Source organism: Vidua chalybeata, chromosome 2, assembly GCF_026979565.1.
Source record: "Vidua chalybeata isolate OUT-0048 chromosome 2, bVidCha1 merged haplotype, whole genome shotgun sequence".
NCBI classification, from domain to species: Eukaryota; Metazoa; Chordata; class Aves; order Passeriformes; family Viduidae; genus Vidua; species Vidua chalybeata.
In genome coordinates, this window is record NC_071531.1 from 93266800 (window position 1) to 93287415 (window position 20616).

General features: G+C 37.6%; 1 protein-coding gene across 2 annotated transcripts in view; it reads left to right on the forward strand.

The window, feature by feature from the left end:
* The first annotated feature begins 327 nt into the window (after positions 1-327).
* The window catches only part of FRY (FRY microtubule binding protein), a 159270-nt gene continuing 138981 nt past the window's right edge, over positions 328-20616 (forward strand). For both annotated transcript variants that reach the window (XM_053935267.1, XM_053935266.1), the window contains exon 1: positions 328-397. In XM_053935267.1, the coding sequence (XP_053791242.1) occupies positions 328-397 (70 nt within the window). The remainder of the gene's footprint in view (positions 398-20616) is intronic.

Consider the following 20616-nt stretch of genomic DNA (forward strand, 5'->3'; position numbering starts at 1 on the left):
GCCCGGTTGTGGAATGGAATAAATGAAAATACTGAGTACTGAGGGGGCGAGGGAATAAAATACTCTTCAGATAGAATTTAGAACAAGCCCCGAAGGAAGAGCAAAGGACAAAAATCTCATGGTGTGTTGTTGTTGTTATTGAGCTTTTATTTTATTTTTTTTTAATGAGCTTACCTACCATGAACGGAAGAAGTGGATCTGCGGAGACTTCATTTCCTCTTCTGACCCCTCGTTTACATCACTGACTGGTGACAGTCACATCTACATACATAGTACCTGCCACTTCAGCTGCTCAGAATTATAGAAGCCTCTTTGTATGCAGCAGACATGGCTAGCCAGCAGGATTCAGGCTTCTTTGAAATCAGTATCAAATATTTACTGAAATCCTGGAGCAATAGTGAGTAGCAGAAGAGTAATCTTTTCATATTATGCGTTGCTTGGTAAATAGCTAGGATAACCTAAAGCATAGAATCTTACCTTTCTGTATGTTTGTGCTGTATAAATCAAGTAATTTTTGCTTTTGTCAGCTCTAAAAATCAAATTGTCAGAGATTTAAATAGGTTTCATTAACTGCAAGGGCTGTAATGAGATTATACTAGATTTTGCTTGATTAAATTCTGAAGTTAGGCTGCTTTGTGGGTCTAACAGTATGTTGCAGAGAGTGCATTCCAAACAGCGTTTCCTGTCTACATGTTTGTTTGATTTGTTCAGACTTTATCTAAATATTTTTTAAAATTATGTTTAATCATAAGGGTGTGGCATTGCTCAGAAGTTGGTTTTTATTAATTGTGCACTGAGGACAAAATATCATTACTTCAGGTCTGAAAGTAATTTTGGTGTGATGGGAAGCAAAACATCAATTGCTTATAGCTGCATGTCCCACCCTTTATGCTTAATTTCAGAATCTTATGCAATATTATCTTATGCCAGGAAGAATCCATCTGTTTATCTGATCCAGGCTGGGTTTTGCAGAATGTAAACAAATAGCATTTTAGTCTGCCTTAGTCTTTTCAGTACTGCTGTTCCTGATTTCCATTGCTTTTTTTAATCAATTACTCTATAGATGTTTTAGCAATATTACATAATGAAGATGTCTGAATAAAATTTAGTGCTTGCAAATATATTCAGATTAAGTAAGGTGATGAGATAACACTGTCAGAAATTTGCTTTTTAAATAAAGTACATGAATAGTATATTCCTTCTCTATAGAAGCTTTTATTAACAGTGCTAAATCTCCATATTTAACTGTTTTTTAAAGATAGAACACAATGTCTCTGGAAAAATCTAGCTTGGCTACATGTGAAATAAGGTTCTGATCGTCCTACTGTCTATAATTTCATAATGGCTGCATAAAAGACTAGTATTTAAATTCAGTGGTGTAAAAGAATTGCAAGATCTGCTCAATACAAGGAGAGTACCTTATATCTGCAAAGAAATAAACAAATCACTATATTAGATGTGTGACATGCAAGAGTTGTATTCATTAAATGATATCCATAGAAACTGTATTTTTCCAGGTCATTTGTAACCTCAGTAACACTGTAGTGCTTGTTTGAATCTGTTTTTCTACCACAAGTGTGAAGCCACCAGGGAATAATAGTATTACCTGAACAGCATTGCTTATCTGCCCTCCTACAAAAATATTTAGTGCATATTCATTCAAATAAGTGATCCCACAAGGACTAGGAGAGAATTTTATGATTCAGTTACCTTCTTGGACTAATATTAATCTAATACTGAGAACATAAGTGTGTATTGTGACAGCACATATTTTATGTCACAGCTTATGACAGAAGAAAAACAGGTCAGTTTATGGTACAGAAATCAAATCAGTTCTGGAATTAATTTTGTAATAGTCTACTGTAACTTGAAGTAAAACCAGCACTTAAGAATATAAAACCAACTACATTATAGAATTAAATATAAAGTGTTGTTTATTTCTTTTTCCTTTATCTTGAAGTATATTACAAGTATTTCAATATAGGAAAGGTATTTCTAGTCTGAAATTAGAAATCCTTAAGTTCTAGTTTAGGGAAATGGAAACAGTATATGAATAATTGATATTTCTGACATTCTTTTAGCTAATAGATACCCCTTCTACTGTATCTGAAGAAACAGTAAGAGGAATTAGAGTAAATGAACCCAGGTTGCCTTAAAACTTGTTGCCAATTAGTTTTTTTTTTTTTTTTCCTTTCATACTGGAAGGGTATGTTTGTAAATCTGAACGTATCCTTTCTAGCTGAAAAACAAACTATTGGATAAGAAGACAGTAGGGAGTTAAAAAAAAAACCTAGGGCTTTCTTCAGCTCTGCTATGTGATGGGTGGAGCAGAGGAAAACACTTCCCTTGCTTGAGAAACTGCTGGGAAGCCTGCACATGCACGCATGGGAGCATGTTTTTAAGAGGATAGGTGCTGTGTCTGCACACCCAAGACTAGAAGTAAGCCATAAATTATGCTGGGGCATTTACGTAGCAGCAAGAGGTCTAACATACAGTTTTAAAATAAAAATAACTTTGATTCCTACAATGTATATTTTGCTGCAGTGTTAACAGTGTAGAGGTGCTGTCCATGTATGTTTCTGCAAACTGGCACTTCAAAACATCAGTTTAAATAGCATTTATCCTTCCCAGGCTTTTTAGTCCCACCAAAACTAGTCTTCCCATTGATTTGTGTTTTGGCTTACACAGAACATTAGCATTTCCTAGCAGATTGCCATCCATGTCTGTTGCCCATACCATGAAATATACTCAGTTATTCTACTTGGAATGACATTTTTCCCCGATTTTGCTATCTAAGGAGTTTAGCAAACTAGCATTCTTGACATGCCAGGCAGGATTTCAGTTCAGTGTCACACAGCACTCGCTGAGGTGTTCACGTAGCATTTGTATGTTCATCATCCAGCTAAGGAGGCAGGTAGTTTATGGACAAGGGGTTGGTTCACTTTAACTGTTGCAGTCAGGATGACACAGTCTGATACAGTCTGTGGTGTGTTTTCAGAGAGCCTGCGCCCTTCCTCCTGGGGGATAAAACAGCCAAGTCACAGTCTGGCCTTCAAATCATCCCATCAAACTGAGAGATCTCAAAATACTACTTTGTGCAATTCCCAAGACGTACTTTTGCTCTGCATGTGTCCATAAGAGATTGTGCATGTCGTGCTATCTGGAAAATATTCCTGTATTGTGTCGGAGATGGAATCAGAACTGGGATTCTCTGGCTGGAAAATAAGAATAGTCTAAGGGGCCTTTTTACCCATCTCATGTGTTTTTATATTTTCTTAAATATTTGAGGGTTTTTTCATAAGTGCTGCATTAGTCGACAACTGCATTAATCATTTGCATTACTTCTTTTTGAAAGTACTGCTAAAATGACTATACCTGCACAAGATGAGTGGTGCTCACTTGACTCACTGAGGTCAATAAGCTGACAAGAATAAAATAGGACTTACCAAAACTAGGACAATTAAAAATCTTTTTCTCAGATTTGTTGTGGAAATATTGCAAAATGGACTTTTGTAAATAAACATTTGTAATTTATTCAAGGCATAATACATGAATACAAATGCTAAGTATTTGAAATCAGATCTTTCCTTAGAATTTTTTTTTTTACTTTTTTGAATGAATAAGATAGATTTATTCTGAATTTAATTTCCAAATGTCTTTTTCAAATTCATAGTTAAAAAAAAATCTGAACAGGAATTTTGAAGTCTAGCTACAAGAACCTAGAGTACCATCATTATAAACTGCAGGAAAGTCTATAATAAATTCTGCCTTTTGCAGTTCCTAGATCTGATCAGCAATTAAGTTTATTGGAGGAAAGGATTCTATAGAAGAATCTAAATGGCACAGGTAGATGGCTCACTCATGCTCTCACAAGTCAGCTCCTGTGTGGGCTTGTAGAAGCTGCATTTCTTTGTCTCATAGTTACTAGAGATAGGTTTTAAGGTTTCTTTCTGTGTAATGAAATGAAATTATGTATTCTGCATAGGGAATATTGTATTTGGCACTTCTTATAGAACAGTTATCTGCCTGATTTTAAGGATTGGAATGTTTTTTTATCTTCCTTTGAACAGAAAGGGGGTTTTCTGCGAACTTGTGTTTAATGCAGACTCAGCAGAAGGACTTTTCTAGTATCCGGACTTCGGGTCTCTTTCCCATGGCCATATTTCTTTGCCTTCTTCCACAGTAGCCAACATCTACATCAAAATCCTCATGTCATCATCCTCTTACCCTTTGTGCTGTACAAAGCCCACTGCTCAATCCTCCTACTGCACCGTGTTCTCTTTCTCTGTGCCCCTGTGTGCCCAGTCCCTGTGGCAGCTGTCAAAGGCTACTTCTTGTTTACAAGTGGTGGTAACATCAGGGACAGCCCAGGCCTGGGACCACACAGTCACCCACATCAGCTCACATCCCACAGCACTCCCAGTAGGATCTCTGGCTCCTCCACAGCCTGCTGGTCATGTACCGAGCTGAACACGGGGCTAGCATCAAAACAAGTTCTGTGGTCAAAAGAGCATCAGGCATCAGAGACTTCCCAGTGGCTGATGTGAAGCCTGGAGTGTTGCTAACTGCCATGTGGTCAGCCGTGTTTTGTCCTTCTCTTGAAGATATGTTTCTACCATGTCAGGAAAAGAAATTAGTGAAGACATTTGTTTCATTAAATGAATGTAATACACAAGGCAATAAAACTCAGCCTTTTTACAGAGGATGTTCATGAGGTTCTGTGTTGATCAGCAAGAGAAAAGGGAAGGCCACAGACACTTTCTTAGCTGAAAGTCTGTTATGTCCAAGTCTGTGATGCATTTGTTTGATCTTCTAGGAAGATTTTATTGTGCATAAGAGTGAGAACAGCTGTTTTGTAGGGTTCCCTTTTCTGCAGTCAAACACAGACCTGTTTAAGGCTGAATATTCTGAGCACACCATGCTATCAGACATAGAGATTTGTAGCAAGATACCAGTCAAGGGAAGAGGCTCCTTCCTGTTTCCCACTGCCCACTTAGACAAACACATTCACTGACCAAGGAGAACTTAGCCTTCCTTACCCACTCTCTTGCTCTGGCATCCATACTCTTGCAGACCCAAATAACCTGATTCCAGAAGCTGATGTGCTGCAAGCTCACCCTGCATGAAGAGGATCAGTTCTTGCCTGAAGCAGCTGGGGAAGGGACAGGGCCTGTGGCTGCAGTGGGCAGACAGAGGAGCTGGGACCCATGTGTCCTGCTGTCCCCTGAGGTCTCACCCCGACACACCTGCAGAGAGCTGGCCCTTGCACGGCTGCTGCCTTTGGGGAGCCCTGGGCACAAAGGTTTAGCATCTGCTCGTGTCTGGCATCTGACTCTGCCTGGGACAAGGGATGCCATTAATTCAAGCTGTTGTGCTACCTGAAGGGGATTGATTGCTCTGTCCATTGAGCCTGAAGGGAGGGTGCATAGTGTATTTTCAGCTCTAAGTAGTCTGTGATTGTCAACAGTAAAGTGTCTTGCTTGATAATGGCGACTGTTATCTCCCAGGAACTTCCTTTGTGTTTAGTCTGATACGAAGGGAAAGGTAGTAAACCGCAATGTTTAGGCTGTTTGGGTTCTGGTGGTACCCATTTAGAACTTGCATTTTAACCTGGTTCTTCTCAGAAGTAAGGGAAAGTGAAAGTTTTATTACTTTGGAAACATGAGAACTCTTTAAAAATGATTTTTTTTGTTATTTTGATGTTTGCTACTCTGTTGAGGACATTCCAGAAGCATTTCTACCATACTTGGAGGGGAAAAAAAGATGAGAAAATCATAAACGCTTTATTGCAAGATTCAGTTGATTTGTAGAATGAGTTTCCTTGTCATTAAAAAGTTTGAATTACTGCAGTAAAAATCTACAAATGCTTTCACTGCAATGTAGTACATAATTTTTTGTGGTAAAACTTCAAAACACCAAAATATAAGATGATCTGGAAACTAGGCTTTGTTAATTACTGGTAGCTATCCCATGAAGGTTCTAATTATTTTGCTTGTGGTAAAAACCAAACTATTCTGTTACACTATATGTATTCCCTGTGAGTGATTAATTTGTGATATCCGTGATGTTATGAAAATACCAGCAGTTTGTTTTTTTCTAGTATTGCTAGTTATTATTCAAAAGGATCAGGGAAAGAACTAACAATTCTTACGTTTCCTCTATTCATGTAACATACTGTTGAATAAGCTGTGGTAGCTTTTACTTTTATATGTCTATATAAATATAAAAACTATAATTATGAAAAAGGGAGTATATATAGGTATAAGGAAAGTGATAAACAGGATACCTTAGAAGTATAAAATGTACAATAGTGTTTAAAATCTAATACTGGACAATAGAAGCTATTATATTTATATGTTATATTAAATTGCTAAATTTAATGAGCAATTTATTTAATTGCTAAATTTAATATATGTTTTATTAAATTGCTACATTTGCTTAATTAATATAACATTTATATGTTATATTAATTGTTAAATTAAATTTATATGTTATATTAAATTTATATGAAATATTACATTTCCTATTTTCTCCACTTTTGATACACTCATTGCATTAATAGTTTAACTATTTTCTGCATATTGACTTGAGAGCAGTAGGAAGCTGGCTCTAAAGCTACAGAATTACAATGGCACATGCTTGTCCAACTTTATTTTCTATTTTCATTCCTAAGTTTCTAAACAGTCAGAAACTACAGACACGTTCTATGAGTTGGTAGCCTTAGAGACTGAATTCCTTTGGGTGTTGAAACCATGAATGGCATTGCAGTAGCTGTGACTGGGCGGGACAGTCTCATCCCAGCCTCTTACTCCTGTTGCCATGCTCCTACCCCTTCTCTACCACCCTAATTACCCACAGAGTTAATATCCTGAAAGCTAAACTTTCTAAAATTGTGTAGATGCTGGTGTCAGCTTGAGAAAGGGGATGAGTGTACACTACTAGGAGTGGGAGGCAGTTTTGGCTGATTCCTGCTGTTAGTCTGGTGGAACTGTATGGTAAATCATATTTACTTTAATGGTGACTCCTGTACCTATGCCTGCTTATAAATAATAATTCTTCTCCAGGAAGGAGACAAGTCTAGCTTTCGCATCCCCCTTTTCTCAGAGCATCAGCAGTGAAGTTGTTGCCATTGTTTCCATGATAAATTTGGAGTGCAGAATAATTTCACAGAGATAAGTAGCTGAGTTATTTGTAAGTTGGTAATTTTTCAGTCACTGCAGTTACCTAAACTAGATTATAATCAATTGTCCATGGAAAGAAAATTGCTTCTCCTCAGATATTCTTTCTTCTGAATCCTTTGTCTATTGCACTAGCTAAAAGGAATACCAAACATAATGTTCAAACTTGGCAGTAGCTCTATTGGCAAGATATTTTAAGTTATGGAATGGTTTATATTTTTAAGAATGCAAATAGAAAGGTGTTCAATAGTGTAACAAAGCAGGACAAAACATCTGCTATCTGGCTCATCATCCTGCTCACAGCTGGAAACTAGGGGTAGCAGTGGAGGGGGGGGATTATGACCCATAGTTCAGTTAGGTGGCAGTGAACAGGGGTGGAAAGCAAAGGATACAGGACAAAGGGAATAAGAGAAACATATTAACCTGTAGAACAGGATGGAGAGACAGCCTTTTATATATTGTATGCATACCTTAAATGTTGGCATACAAATACATGTATTCTGGAAAACACTAAGGAAGAAGTCAAGTGCTACATGCAGTCACAAGTTACAATGTCGCAGCAGCAGCAGCAAGCTGGGTGTTAACAGCTCACACTGTTGGAATGCTGTGATGGATGGATGGATACAAGCTTCTGAGGGAGGACCTGCAGGGAAATAAGGAGTGGAAGTTGCTGTCTTTGTGAAGGAACTCATTACGGATTTGGAGCTCTTCTATGGGATGGACGTGTGACAGTGTGCTAGAGAGTTTGTGGGTCAGGATTAGAACAGATGACTTGAAGTGATGGTGGGAATGTGTTACAGGGCATTGATCAGGGTAAGGAAGTGTAGAAACAACTTTGAACAACTTGAGGAAGTTCATTAATTGTTGATGTTGGTTCACATGAGAGAATTGAACTTCCTGATGTCTGCTGCAAGTGCAAAATAGTAGGTTGCAAGCAGTCAAGATTTCTTGACAGTGTTGGAAGTCACTTCTTGAATTACAGTGACTAAATGGGTCACTGTAATTGCAACTGGGTCTGTTACCCATTAACATGGAAGACCTGACTGGAGCTCCAAATCCTAAGAAGAGTGGGGAAAGGGTGGCTGTGTACAGACCCTGGACTTAAGGAGAGTAGATTTCAGTTTTTGAGATTTCAGAAACTATTAGTGGGGATCTCATGAAGGACAGCTCTAAAAGGCAAAGGAACTTAGGAAAGCTGACAGGTCTTTGAGGTCAGCATCTTCCAAGAACAAGAATGGACTCCACATGCTTAAGGAAACAAGCAGGAGTATGAGGTGATTGGTTTGGCTTATCAGGGACCTCTTGGCTGAGCTCCACTGTGAAAAAGGCAATATATCTGAAGCAGAAGCGTGATTTGGCTGCAAAGAAGGAATTTACAGACATTGCCTGGGCACGCAGGGACAGTGCTTGGAAATTTAAAACACAACTGGAGGTGGGCTTTGCAAGGAATATCAAAGTCAAGAAGGAGTGTTACTCTTGCTTCCTTAGTGGTAAAAGGCTGAACAAGGGCAATGTGGACCCATCGCTGAATGAGGCAGGGAATTTAGTGATAGTGGACTGAAGTACTGAGTGACACTTCTGCCTCTTTCTTCAGCAAGATGGTCTCTCTGGCCGCTGTCTGCCAGGTTCCAGAGTTCCACTTGATATGGCACATCTCAGAGGGGGAAATGTAGAACTTGTTCAAGTTTAGAGTTCAGAAGCCCAGACTCTCTTCTTTGCAGGAACTACTGAGAAGCCTGGCAGTTCCTTACATATTTATGATCTTCTATATTTTGCCAATTATAGTCATATTCAAAACCGAGGGATGGCAGAGTTTTTCTTTTTACAGCAGACAGCAGAGCTTGCTAAAACAAGCCACTGGATGAAACGCATCTGAAGAAACACTGACTTCCTAGTTTGCTCTCAGCCAAGTAGCAGTAGTTTCACTTAGATACTGAATCTCCTTGCTTCCTCATGTGTGTGAAAGAGAGATTGCAAATATAGAGACACTCCCCAAAATATTGATGTTTATGCATAATGTAAGATCACTGATACAACAGGTGTTAGAGGTGCCTGAGAGATTCATCTTTGTCATGTCTCAGAAGAGAGGTTTTGGGGCTCTTTTCAGGACACTGGTTTGAAGAGAAATCTGAGTGCTGTTTTGTAAATACTGTGGGATCACTATAGTGACAGTATCGTGTTTCTCTAGGGGAATACATTGCTGATAAAGAGCTTAATTAGGTGATTGGAGCCTTAGGAGAGAAGTTTCACACATTAAAAAAAAAAAGGGAAGCCCTTTTGGGAGACATGCTCTACAATCTTTTTCCTGGACACTTTCTATTCTTTCAGAAATTTGTAGTGCTAATGCATACAAGTTGAGAGACTGCTGTGGTTTTTCACTAGTCAGTGAGGGGGTTAGAAGTCACAGTTTTTCGTATGGCCAAAATGTGAAGACATTAGATGGATTAGTATCAGACAAGGGCTGATCAACAGAATGCATCAGATCTTGATTTTATTTATAATCATGAAGTTGGAGATGGTTTTAGTTTTATTTTAAAAAGCTTGACTTTGGAAGACTAATTTATATTCCCTTGAATTCTTAACTAGTACATGGCTCAGCACAGAAGTCTAACAAAGATACTAGTTTGAAGGAATTCTCCTATAATTGGGTGGACATTATGCTAACATTTTTTCCTAATCTCAAGCTATGTCCTCTCTCTCTCTGTAACTTTGAAGAGTTTCAACTTGTATATGGAGTAAATTAAACCACAAAGGATGTCCATTTCTAAATTGGTTTGTTTTGATACTGTTTTCCTTGAACAAGTTTTGTTGAATACAATATACAGAATTATCTTTCTTACTGCATTTCTGATTATTATTTATGAAAGCCTTTAAATGCGTGGAGTAATTTTTTTTTTTTTTTTCAGTCAGAAGGTTACCTGGATAGAGTTCTTGTGGAACTTCTACCTTGAGAAGTTTGCAGAGTGGGTTTCTGCTTATACTCACAGCAATGCAGTGTTGTATGTTTTCATAATGAGGTTTATTCTTCACGCATTACTGAGATACCAAGTGGTGAAAGTAGTCATTCCCTTGTAATTGGAATTGTTTTAGATAGCTTTCCTGTGGAAGCAAAACTTATTCAGCCTGTTTGCCTGTCTGCCTTTTTTTGGACATGTTAACCAAATTCAGAACAATTCAGAGCAGGGTAGAATTCTTAAAGATACTTAAGTTACTATGAATTTGCAAATTGAGGCTGTTTGATAGCGAAGAGGGAATCTCAGATGTTGAAAAATGGCTGCATGAGCCTCCTGCCTTCTAAGACGCAGGAAAATCCTTGCTCTGACAGCCTTTATAAATACCCCAGCTGTGAAACCAGCTTCAGTCACACCTCTGAGAGGATTGCACACAAAACTCATTGTGTTGCCTATTTTAAACTACATTCACCAGATGCAAATTGACATTCATTAATTCAGGGAAAGTGCAGGGAAACCACTGCAAATAACTTGGTTGCAATGGTCTCCATTATAATAATATTCATACAGTGCTTCCCATCTGGAAGCTTTACAGACTTAAATTCTTCCAGCATTATTACCTGAATATGAAGGATTGCTTTATTGCTATTCCTGGGCAAATCAAAACAGAGACATTAACTGAGAAACATGTATCCTGTGTTAGATCTGGAAATGAAGCCCTGTCTTCTATTTTTGTACTGGAAGAACCATTTCTCCTTCACATTCTTGTTAGCCAAGTGACACATAAATCATGACTCAGCCAGTTAATATATATAATGAGATTTTTAATTGACAGTAAGTAGTAATTTTCATATGGAAATGTCATTGGGTTGTTTTAAAATTCCTCAGCATGCATATTTGTTGCTACTGATGTCTTAAATAAGGAGAAAATTACTTAGCTGTATTTCTTTTTCTATGAAGGCAGATGTTTGAAACAAATAGCCTCACCCCACCCTTTATCTGTGTGCCATCTGAATCAAAGCTAGGTGGTTATTTTGATTTTTGTTCTAATGTTCATAGGCAGGAAAATGGGACAGAACAGTGTATGTATTCTTTACTGGGATGAGTGTTTGATCAAGAGCATTTCTGATTCTCTGGGAATCAGAAGTTGGAATGTATCACTTTTTGAAATACAGAAGTCATCAGGGTTTGTAGTAAATTAAGCAAAGTCTCAGTGTGTCCTTGGTGAATCTTGGTGACAAATATGTCGTGGAAGATGAGAATATTTTCGAAGGGAATGTGAAGTTAAAAATGTTGGTTGTTTTTACTCGTTTGTCTGTCATGTATTCAATCAGTAAGGGATAGGACAGGTCGAACTGAGTGTTATTGCAGACCTCCATAGCAACTGAAATGACTGAAAGAACTTGAATTATTGTTTTAATGAACTTCTAAAAGTTGTTACTATAAAGAGATTGGAATATTATAAAAAAATTCAACAATTAACAAAACAAAACAAAATAAACAAAAATTAATGATTGTGTGTATATTCCTCTGCCTACTTTTTAAATGTAAATCCCGTCTGTTCCTGAGCTCTGCAGTTCAGGCTAAAGCACTTCTGAACTTAATGTCCCTGAAGGTGAATTTTGGAATTTTGTGCTGAAATGGTTCTACCTTTTCTAATAATGAGAAAATGCAAAATAAACCCTGTTGTTTGTACGTGTTAAAAATTATCTTGTTAGGAATGTGTGGGGTACAGAGACCTTACAGCCAACTGCCTCTGTACAGTGACTGCACAAAGAAAGTGATGGCACAAGGGAGTGAATCTGCAATAAAAGCCCAGCAGAGAGGCTGTGGGAATGAAAGGAGAAGAGGCAGGGGAATCATGGGGAAGAAATCAGAAGTAGAGGAACTGATACTTCCCAGATGGTGGGAGTGGAAATTAAGAGTGCCTGGTATGAGATGGAACCAAGGGGACGCTGGAGAGGGGTGGGTGAAGGGATAGGGATGGGAGGAAGAATGGGATGGGGTTAAGAGGGCTGGAAGGGTGAGATGAGCTATGTTTAGATGGGCAAACAGTGCATGGGAGTCCAGAACTGTAATAGGGAGCCTGAAGTGGGGAAGACAAAGCCATGAGGAGACACCAGATTGTAGAGATGGAGTAAGAAGAGAGCAGCTGGAGAGATGGGGGAGGTGAGAGACAGAAAAATCCCCTCCCAAGAGAAGAAGGCAGTGCAGGAAACCTGATTTCCATTCCACAACCTTGCTTTATAGCACATCCTTCTGGCACACGTTATGCCTTCTACAGGTATGCCTCAGTGCTTGGGTGGACATAAAGTGTTAAATGTTATCAGGTGAGGAGAACAGCAAGTGCCTTGGGCATGCTGTTAAGGTAACTGGGTCAACAGTTGGTTCATTTGGCATCAGATTAATCATCTGTATTACCTCACTTCTAAAAGCCTGAGTCCAATGAGGTAATGCAGCACAGTGGAAAGAACACAGATGTACAAAGAAATGTCTTCTCAGCTTATTATGCTATTTATTATTACCTGTAATACAGTAGCAGGTAACTTCCTAATGGACTTCTCAATAGAGCAGGTAATGTCTAACCTAATAATAAAAACTAGTCTGTAGTAGCATCTCCCAGGGGGAGGGTGTCAGATCTGGGAACTTTTGATAGTTCTCAATTGAATTGAAACTTTGTGTTTGGGCATTAGGGAATATTAGGGAATTAGGAAATATTTGAGTGTCACTCAGCATATATTCAAGCATAATAGTTTTATAAGCAATGTGTTAAAAACTGGCATGAGGCACTGTAAATATTAAAAGTATCCTTGTGAATGGTTTGTTACCACATTAGATTGAGCTAAGCAGTTGTGTACTGCAGGGATGGACTCTCAGCTTTACCTCATCATCAGGGATTTGAAAGAAGGTAAATAGCATGTTGGGACATTTAAGTATATGTATACATATTGAAGTATATAAGTATTAGCAATGAGAAAGAGAAAAAAAATCAAGTGAAATAAGGGATTATTTAGAGTAAAAATCTGGAAACTTCTTTACCATGTGAATCTGCAAATGTCTTTTAAGGTAAACTTTGTTTTTAAAGCATGAATAAACAAGACTTGGCTACATTGTTAAACTGCAGTGTAAGGGTCAGCTCTTCACTGGAACAGGAGAAACAGAATTTCTCACTGCAGCTGCAGTGGCAGAAGGTCCATGTATATACATAGCTGCTCCTGGGCCAATTCCCAGCTCTGTTTTGCCCAAGGTGGGAATTCCAGGTGACTTATTGCTGCAGTGGAGCTCTGAGTGGCATTTACAAGGAAGGGTTTTTCATTTATTTGAGGACAAATAAATGTAGTCCTTTAAGGAGTAAAATGGAAGCATCACACTGCTGGCAAGTTAGATATTTATTTAGGTTTATCATATGCTTTGATATTAATAGATACTTAGAAGGACTATCTGCGTAATATTAATACCATTGTTTCTAGATCACCATAAAGTCTGTTACTAATTTTGGCAGTAATTTCCTAGTTGCATAAAAGAATCTATCCCTGCAAGGCAATGAGCAAGTTTTTTCAAACTTGCTACCACTGACTTTAATCAAGCATTTTTCCCAATTAAGTACAAAGAGGTGTATAATTTTCAGAACCTCTTGCATAGCTAACACACTAACTTAACAAATTTCAACCTAATTGGTAAACTTCCCTAAAGCCTGACTGAGATGTCATGCATTTTAAAAATTCCATTTGTATTATGACAATATTCTTGGGGCATGACTTTTTGTTAAAAAAATTTCAGTTTTATAATATTAAATCCAGAAAAGACATTTCAAGTTGGTATTTATTGGGTTGGATATGTTTGCCTGCTTTTTAAGGAGCAGAAGCATTAGGCTAGAAGGTTCAAATCTCCACATTACTGTTGTAGGTATGTGTGTGTGTGTAAATATAAATAACAAATTGCATCTTTCTAATTAATACAGAAAATTATCTTCAGTCATTAAACTTCCTAAACACCAGTGACCAGTGAACATCAAATGTCATTAAACACAAATGATCAGTGTGCTTAATGGCAATATTTTTCAATTTCTTTTTTTCTGTTTTGAATCATGCAATCACACACGTTTTGGATTCAAATGATAGCTATGATTTTGTATAAACTGTAGAAGAACTGGCATGGTGTCCTAAAAAGCTAATAAGTAGATGCATTCATAATTTAAGTAAGATATATTGAATAGCATTTTCAGAAAGCTAAATATTGTCCTAAGGGTTTTCATGGAAAACTAGAGGGTATTTAATTTTTTACATCAGTGGAATAGGAACTAGATTGATTTCAACAAAACAAAAAAAAAAACACTATAAAATTAATTTTAAAATCACTGTATTAGTTATTCCAGATTAAGTTTTTTTAAAGGTTGAAGATGGTATTTCGAAACCTTGAAGTTTAATTAAGCATTTAACCCCAAACTATCACATTCTGGGTGAATATTTTAGCCATTAAGCTGTTACATAAAAAGCAATTACAGCCAAACTGAAAAGGAGAGGAGCTGCTTCTCTGTTCTGCTTTGACTATTTGAAGTGGCCCAACAATGTGAGGTTGCTGTGGGGATATATCTAAGGCAGTGTTGGCTGTTGTGGATCCTGTTCTGAGATGATGCTTACCCAGTAAATTTATAAGCAAATTTCACCCAGATTTATTCAAGTGATTTATCATTTGGTTAATTTTTTATGGTTTCTGTTCCACAGGCTGATTTTAAGCATTCAACTTCACAATTGGTAGGCCCTGAGGAAAAGTGTCCTGGAAATGCCACGTCCCCACAAAGGCAATGATTGACTGACAACATGGGGAAAATTCCCTTGTATATACAGAAAGAAGTGTCAATGCTGGTGTTTAAATTCTTAATATGTTAACAGCCTTCTGTGCCATTTCAGGTGCCTGAGGTTCATGCTTTGTATAGTTTTGTACATGCTTCCTTCCTGACAAAGGCATTCATTATCATTGGGTTGCCATGGAGTACTGATCACATGGATCTGGGAATAATAACCCATTATGCTAATATAGCTTGTCATTGTTTTTGATGCGAAGTGATGTCCCATAACAACATCTGATGCTTGTAACTAATGGAATTTATGGTAAGATCACAGGTCATGGAAGAGTGTTGGCAAAATTGCCTACACTCTTTGCTTTGAATTCTCTGATTACATACCGATTAGCAAAACGGTTTGTGCATCTTTAGGTCAGTATTCTTCTGGTTTTAATGTCTTTCTGCAGTGAGAATCAGAGGTTTCTAACAGAACAATTCTGGCCAATTTGCTTAGTGCTAGAAATGTGTGTTTTTCTTCTGAGCTCTCCTGCCCCTTTAGGAGCCACAACTTTGATACTCTGATTATACAATTTCTATTTGTATCTGGATGTACAAAGAGAAATCAAGTACTGATAGGAATTCAGACTTCTGCTTCTTGATATTATCATGATTAGAGAAAGAAGAATCCTTCTTACAACGTCTTTATCCTAGCTTTACCAATGAGAGATTGTTCTCAGATCTATGTTTTCTACTAAATATTCAACAAGTCATAAATTATACAGCCAGAAGAAACACTGTGTCATCCAATCTGTGCTCCACATAGAACAGGCTTTATGGCTTCTCTGAATTAATTTCTGTTTGAGAAAAAGCACATCTTAAAAAAAAAATCTTAATTTAAAATACCCAGTAATGGAACAATCAGCACCAGACTTAATAGCATTCTGACAGTTAATTTTCTCCTTCCTTTGTGTTTAACTTCTTTAATGCATTTGACTACTCTAAAATTCCAGACATTGGATGTTTCTGAACAAAAATCAGTCTCTTGGCAAATTTCTATTCCTGATATTCATGCTTAATGGGCACAGAAATCATCTCACCTAACTTTCAGGCATCCTTAGTGTTTACATTTTACATCTTATACAGTCAAGCCTGGTTTTCCTGATAGCCAGTGAAAGAGGTACAGGGGTGCAGTTCAGATGAGCTGCTTTAGACATGTTTATTGTAATGAATCACACTTTGCCTATTCTGTCTAAAAAAGGTGTTTGGGGATAAGAGGTTCCATGAAATATATTTTGCAAATAGGTGCCATTGTAGGAACAATAAGTGCAAATTTCTGCCATTAGATATGATGGTATAACTTTTTCATGGTCAAACTAAACTAAACTTCAAGGCAAATTTGGCAGTCATGAGTTATTTTTTGCCTTTCTCAAATGTTCCCTAGTTCACCAGTGTCTTTTCTCAAGCTGCAGACACCAGAACAGGACTGAGCATCCAGCAGTGGTTGCAGAGCCACTGACAATGAAGCGAGTAGGGCTTTCCTGCTTTTGCTTTTTTTCATACTGCTTGAAAAGGCTCTCCATAGCTCTTCAGGTCACAAGAATAGCAGCCTGTTTCCAACACATTAGTCATCCTGGTCTCAGGCCTTTTTTCATCATCAGTGTTTCCCAGGAAGAGAAAGCTGCCTTCTGTCTATGTGGCCTTGTTTCTGGGTATGCAGTCCTCCACTGGTTAGAATTAGTATCTCATGTACAATTTGCTTGTATTAAAGTTTCAAATGCTATTCCAACAGAATAGAAGGACCTTTTTGCTATTTTTCTGTCACCCTTAATTGGTGTTTTGCCTGCAAACTTTGTAGAAGAGTTTTTCTTTCATGTCATTACCAGTAATGATAAATAGTACAGAACCAAGAACTGGTCTCTGTACCTCCACTAGAAGTACATTCATTACAGTATGATTCTTCCTTAATTCGTAGATGTTATCTATCTTTTAATCTATATTGGTTGTGAATGTCGATTTTAAAGTTTGGTAAAATACCAACCTATTGCCAAGCAAAAATGTAAGACTACACTTTAAGCCTTGCTAACCAAATTTATAATCTCATAAAAAGATATGGTTAATTTAATAAAATTTACTTTCCATGAACCTGTGATTATGGCATTGTATTATCATACTTCGCTTCTTTATTAATCAAATGCAGACACTCCAGGATGAGTATCAGGCCAGCTGTGCTGTGGTTGCCAGGATTGCCCTTGCTGATACTTGAGAAAATCTGAAACAATATTAGTTTTGTTCCAGCCCTCAGGAATACTGAATTTCCCTTTGAATATACTATAAAAAGCATATTTTTATTATTTTCAGATTTGATTAGGCTCTTTGGTCTTTCTAATGAATTGCTCTGTTTTTTCAGGGTTTAAGCTGTTTATTTGAAAAATCCAATGTGAACCCTAGGATTCTTTCTTTATTTTCATAATTAAATTACACAGAGTTCATCTCTATAGGCGCCTGTTCCTCTCCAAATTCAATAATGTATTTCTGGCATTCCAAAACATTTAGATGTTCCAATGCATGGAAGGAGTTTTCTGTCATGGCCCACTGACCAGCATGAGAGCAATGTCTTGTCCATGTTGTATTAGATATTTGCAACTGACTGGTCATGCAGAAGGTCCCTTGGACAGCAGCTAAATTCCATGCACTCCACTTATCTGTTCAAGTGAAAGTTTCTCAGTGGGCAGCTGCACACGAGCCAAATTTTCAGAAACCTTCACTGAGCTCATGTGGATGGCAAAATACATTATCTTGTATTTCAGTCCCCACAAAAAGTATTTCTATCCTGGAGCTGCAGTCTACCAAAGCAGCAAACGTTTGCTTTTAGGTTTGTGGCTGAGAAGCAAATGAACCCACTTTCAAAGAATTGTTAATGTAATGTAATAAAGGGTTATTCGATACAATTACATCGTAAATTATTAGATACAATAGCATCATAATGGTCTGTGGCTAATAAAAGATGTCTGTAAGCAAAGAGGCCAGATAGCATTGAATATGGAAGATGGACAATGTTACGAGTGTGCTCCTGCTGTATTAAGTAATGACATTAGTGACTCAATCATAGAATAGGGGATTGATAAAAAATATTAATCCAGATTTTGACTGCAATGTTTTTTCTTTCATTTTTCTTTGTATAGATGTTACTTTGTGTGCTCCCCTGTAAACTGAAACATGAATTGATGTCTCTCTCATGTTAGTCTTTATTCAGAGAAATCCCTCCTGTGGTGTCATCACAGAAAGCTTCACAAAATTTTGTGAAAGTCTTCTTGGTTTGTGATGGTTTAACTTGCCAGTCCACAGATCCAGCTTGTGGCTTGGTTTGCTGCTGGTGTTGTGCCATTTTCCACCCACATGAGCAAAGGCAAGAATTTGAACCAGCAGCAGTTAAAATGCACCACAGTGCAGTTTGATCCATACAAGGTGCTCTTGAAGGGTCTACAGATTTAAGAGTGAGAGTCATCACTAATAATTTTGGGTATCTTTGTTGTCAGTTCTGTTTCAATAATCACTGAATGAGTGATAGGTACCTCTAGAAAGTGATTTATTCTGTCTTAAGATAAGAATCTAAGAAGGATTTGATGGATCACCTAGAAATGTCGGTCTCAATTTACCCAGAGCCTGGATGGCTAGATTAAGTTTGATATTTGGTTGGTAGGTGGCTAAATTTATAACTTTTCCTAAAAGGCACTCATATAGTAGATCAAGTACACCAGAAGATGCAAGAAAGCAAGTACAGTTTTAAAGATTTTCCTTTGTAGTACCACACTTTGAAACATAACTAGACATGACATCTGTAATATGGCATGAAATAAAGCTGTACAAAACCGACTCTTAGTTGGTTGAACAGTGTTATGTCAGGAGAACTAGAAGCTGTTTCTTTTTATGCATTGGTAATAAAGTACTGCTTGTTTGTGCAAGTACATCACAACACTCAGGTCTTCATACACATGTGTACATTGCTCAGAAGACACATCATCCACAAGCGATATGCTATTTCCATTCCAGTGAAAGGTGTTTTAACAGCATGATCCAACATGTCAGTAGTTTGGAAGAGTAAGTGTGAACAAACAGACAACAAAAATTCAGGGACAGTTCCAGTTCTGACATCTGATGTAGCTATTGCAATTGGAATAGGACTGAGATGCAAGCATTTAATGTCTCTCTCTGGTAAAAAATAAACTGTTTAAATACATGTTCAAAATTCCATCTTATCCAGACTTACAGTTGTATTGCAGAACATTTAAGTAGAAAAAAAAAAGTATATTGTCGCAAAGAGAAAATGTATAGATGTCATGGCTTAAACCCAGCTGGCAACTAAGCGCCACAAGGCCACTTGCTCAGTCCTGTGTGCAGGCAGGTGTTCAGCCATCCCCAGGAAAGCTGGCTCTTCATTACAGCTTAGAGTAACTCAGGAAGACAGACATTGTAACTCTGAATGACCCCTCTTCCTCCTTCTTCCTCCAGCTTTACATGCTGAGCATGACACCACATGGTTTGGGATATCCCGCTGGTCAGCTGGGGTCAGTTGTCCCCGTTGTGTCCCCTCCCAACTCCTTGTGCACCCCCAGCCCACTCGCTGGTGGGATGAGAAGCAGTGAAGCCCTTTGGCTCTGTGTAAACCCTGCTCAGGAGTAACTGAAAAATCCCTGGGTTATCAATGCTGTTTCCAGTACAAATCCATAATGCAGCCCCACACCAACTACTGTGGAGAAAATTAACTCCACCCTGACCAAAATCAGCACATTAGGGAAAGAAGATATAGGTCACATCATCCCTGCTTGCTAGTCAGTCCCTCTTCTGGAAGTAACAATTCCTTCTCTTTTGGACTCTTTTAGCCTTGTACTTCCTCGGCCCTTTTCCAAGTTCCCTAAAAATAATTCTTCTGCTAACACCCATCAACCACAAAATTACAGGAATATCTTCATCTCCCTGTCTCTGAAAAGGAAAGCATATGCAACAAAATGTCTGTCTAAAAATCTTACAGGAAGCTATTTTCTGATCCAACAAAACCAAAGTGGAGCTTACCCTTTTTGCCCTAGTACCTGAAAAAAGTGTAAAAGAAGAGTATGGATGCCTTTATTCAAAATCAAATTATTTTTAAGCTCTATTTGAGCCCAAAGAAATCCTGGTGTAGTTTCAGAAATAAACCTTGTCTCTGTTTTAACTTTTTTAGAAAAAAACCCCAACAATTACTCCTCTGAAAATATCTTTTCACCCTTCTTTGGAGTTTTTTCTTTTGAAATAACTGGAAAAGGTACAAAAACCTTGTGAAGTTATGTAGAAAATATACCAAGATTTTGAAATCTTTTGAAAGTATATTGTTAATCTCAAGTCAGCCTTCAAAGAGGCAGCGTGTCATTACCATATAAAACACAGAAACTGAGAAGCATTTTTGTTTGATTTGGATCACATCAGAAGCAACAAAGATATTTCCTTTAGTGAGAAGCCACCCCTATATAAAACACTCAAATGTGAAAATTGTAGATTTTCCACAAGATTTTCCATGTCATTTAGCTCTTTCAGTCTTTAATCTCATAATAAACCAAGCAATTTCTAGAATTTGTGCAGTTAAAAATCTTTGTTATGTGCATCTATTCCCACATATCTTCAGCACAGTGGTATATATAAACAAGAATATAATGATTTAGAGAAAAAAGAA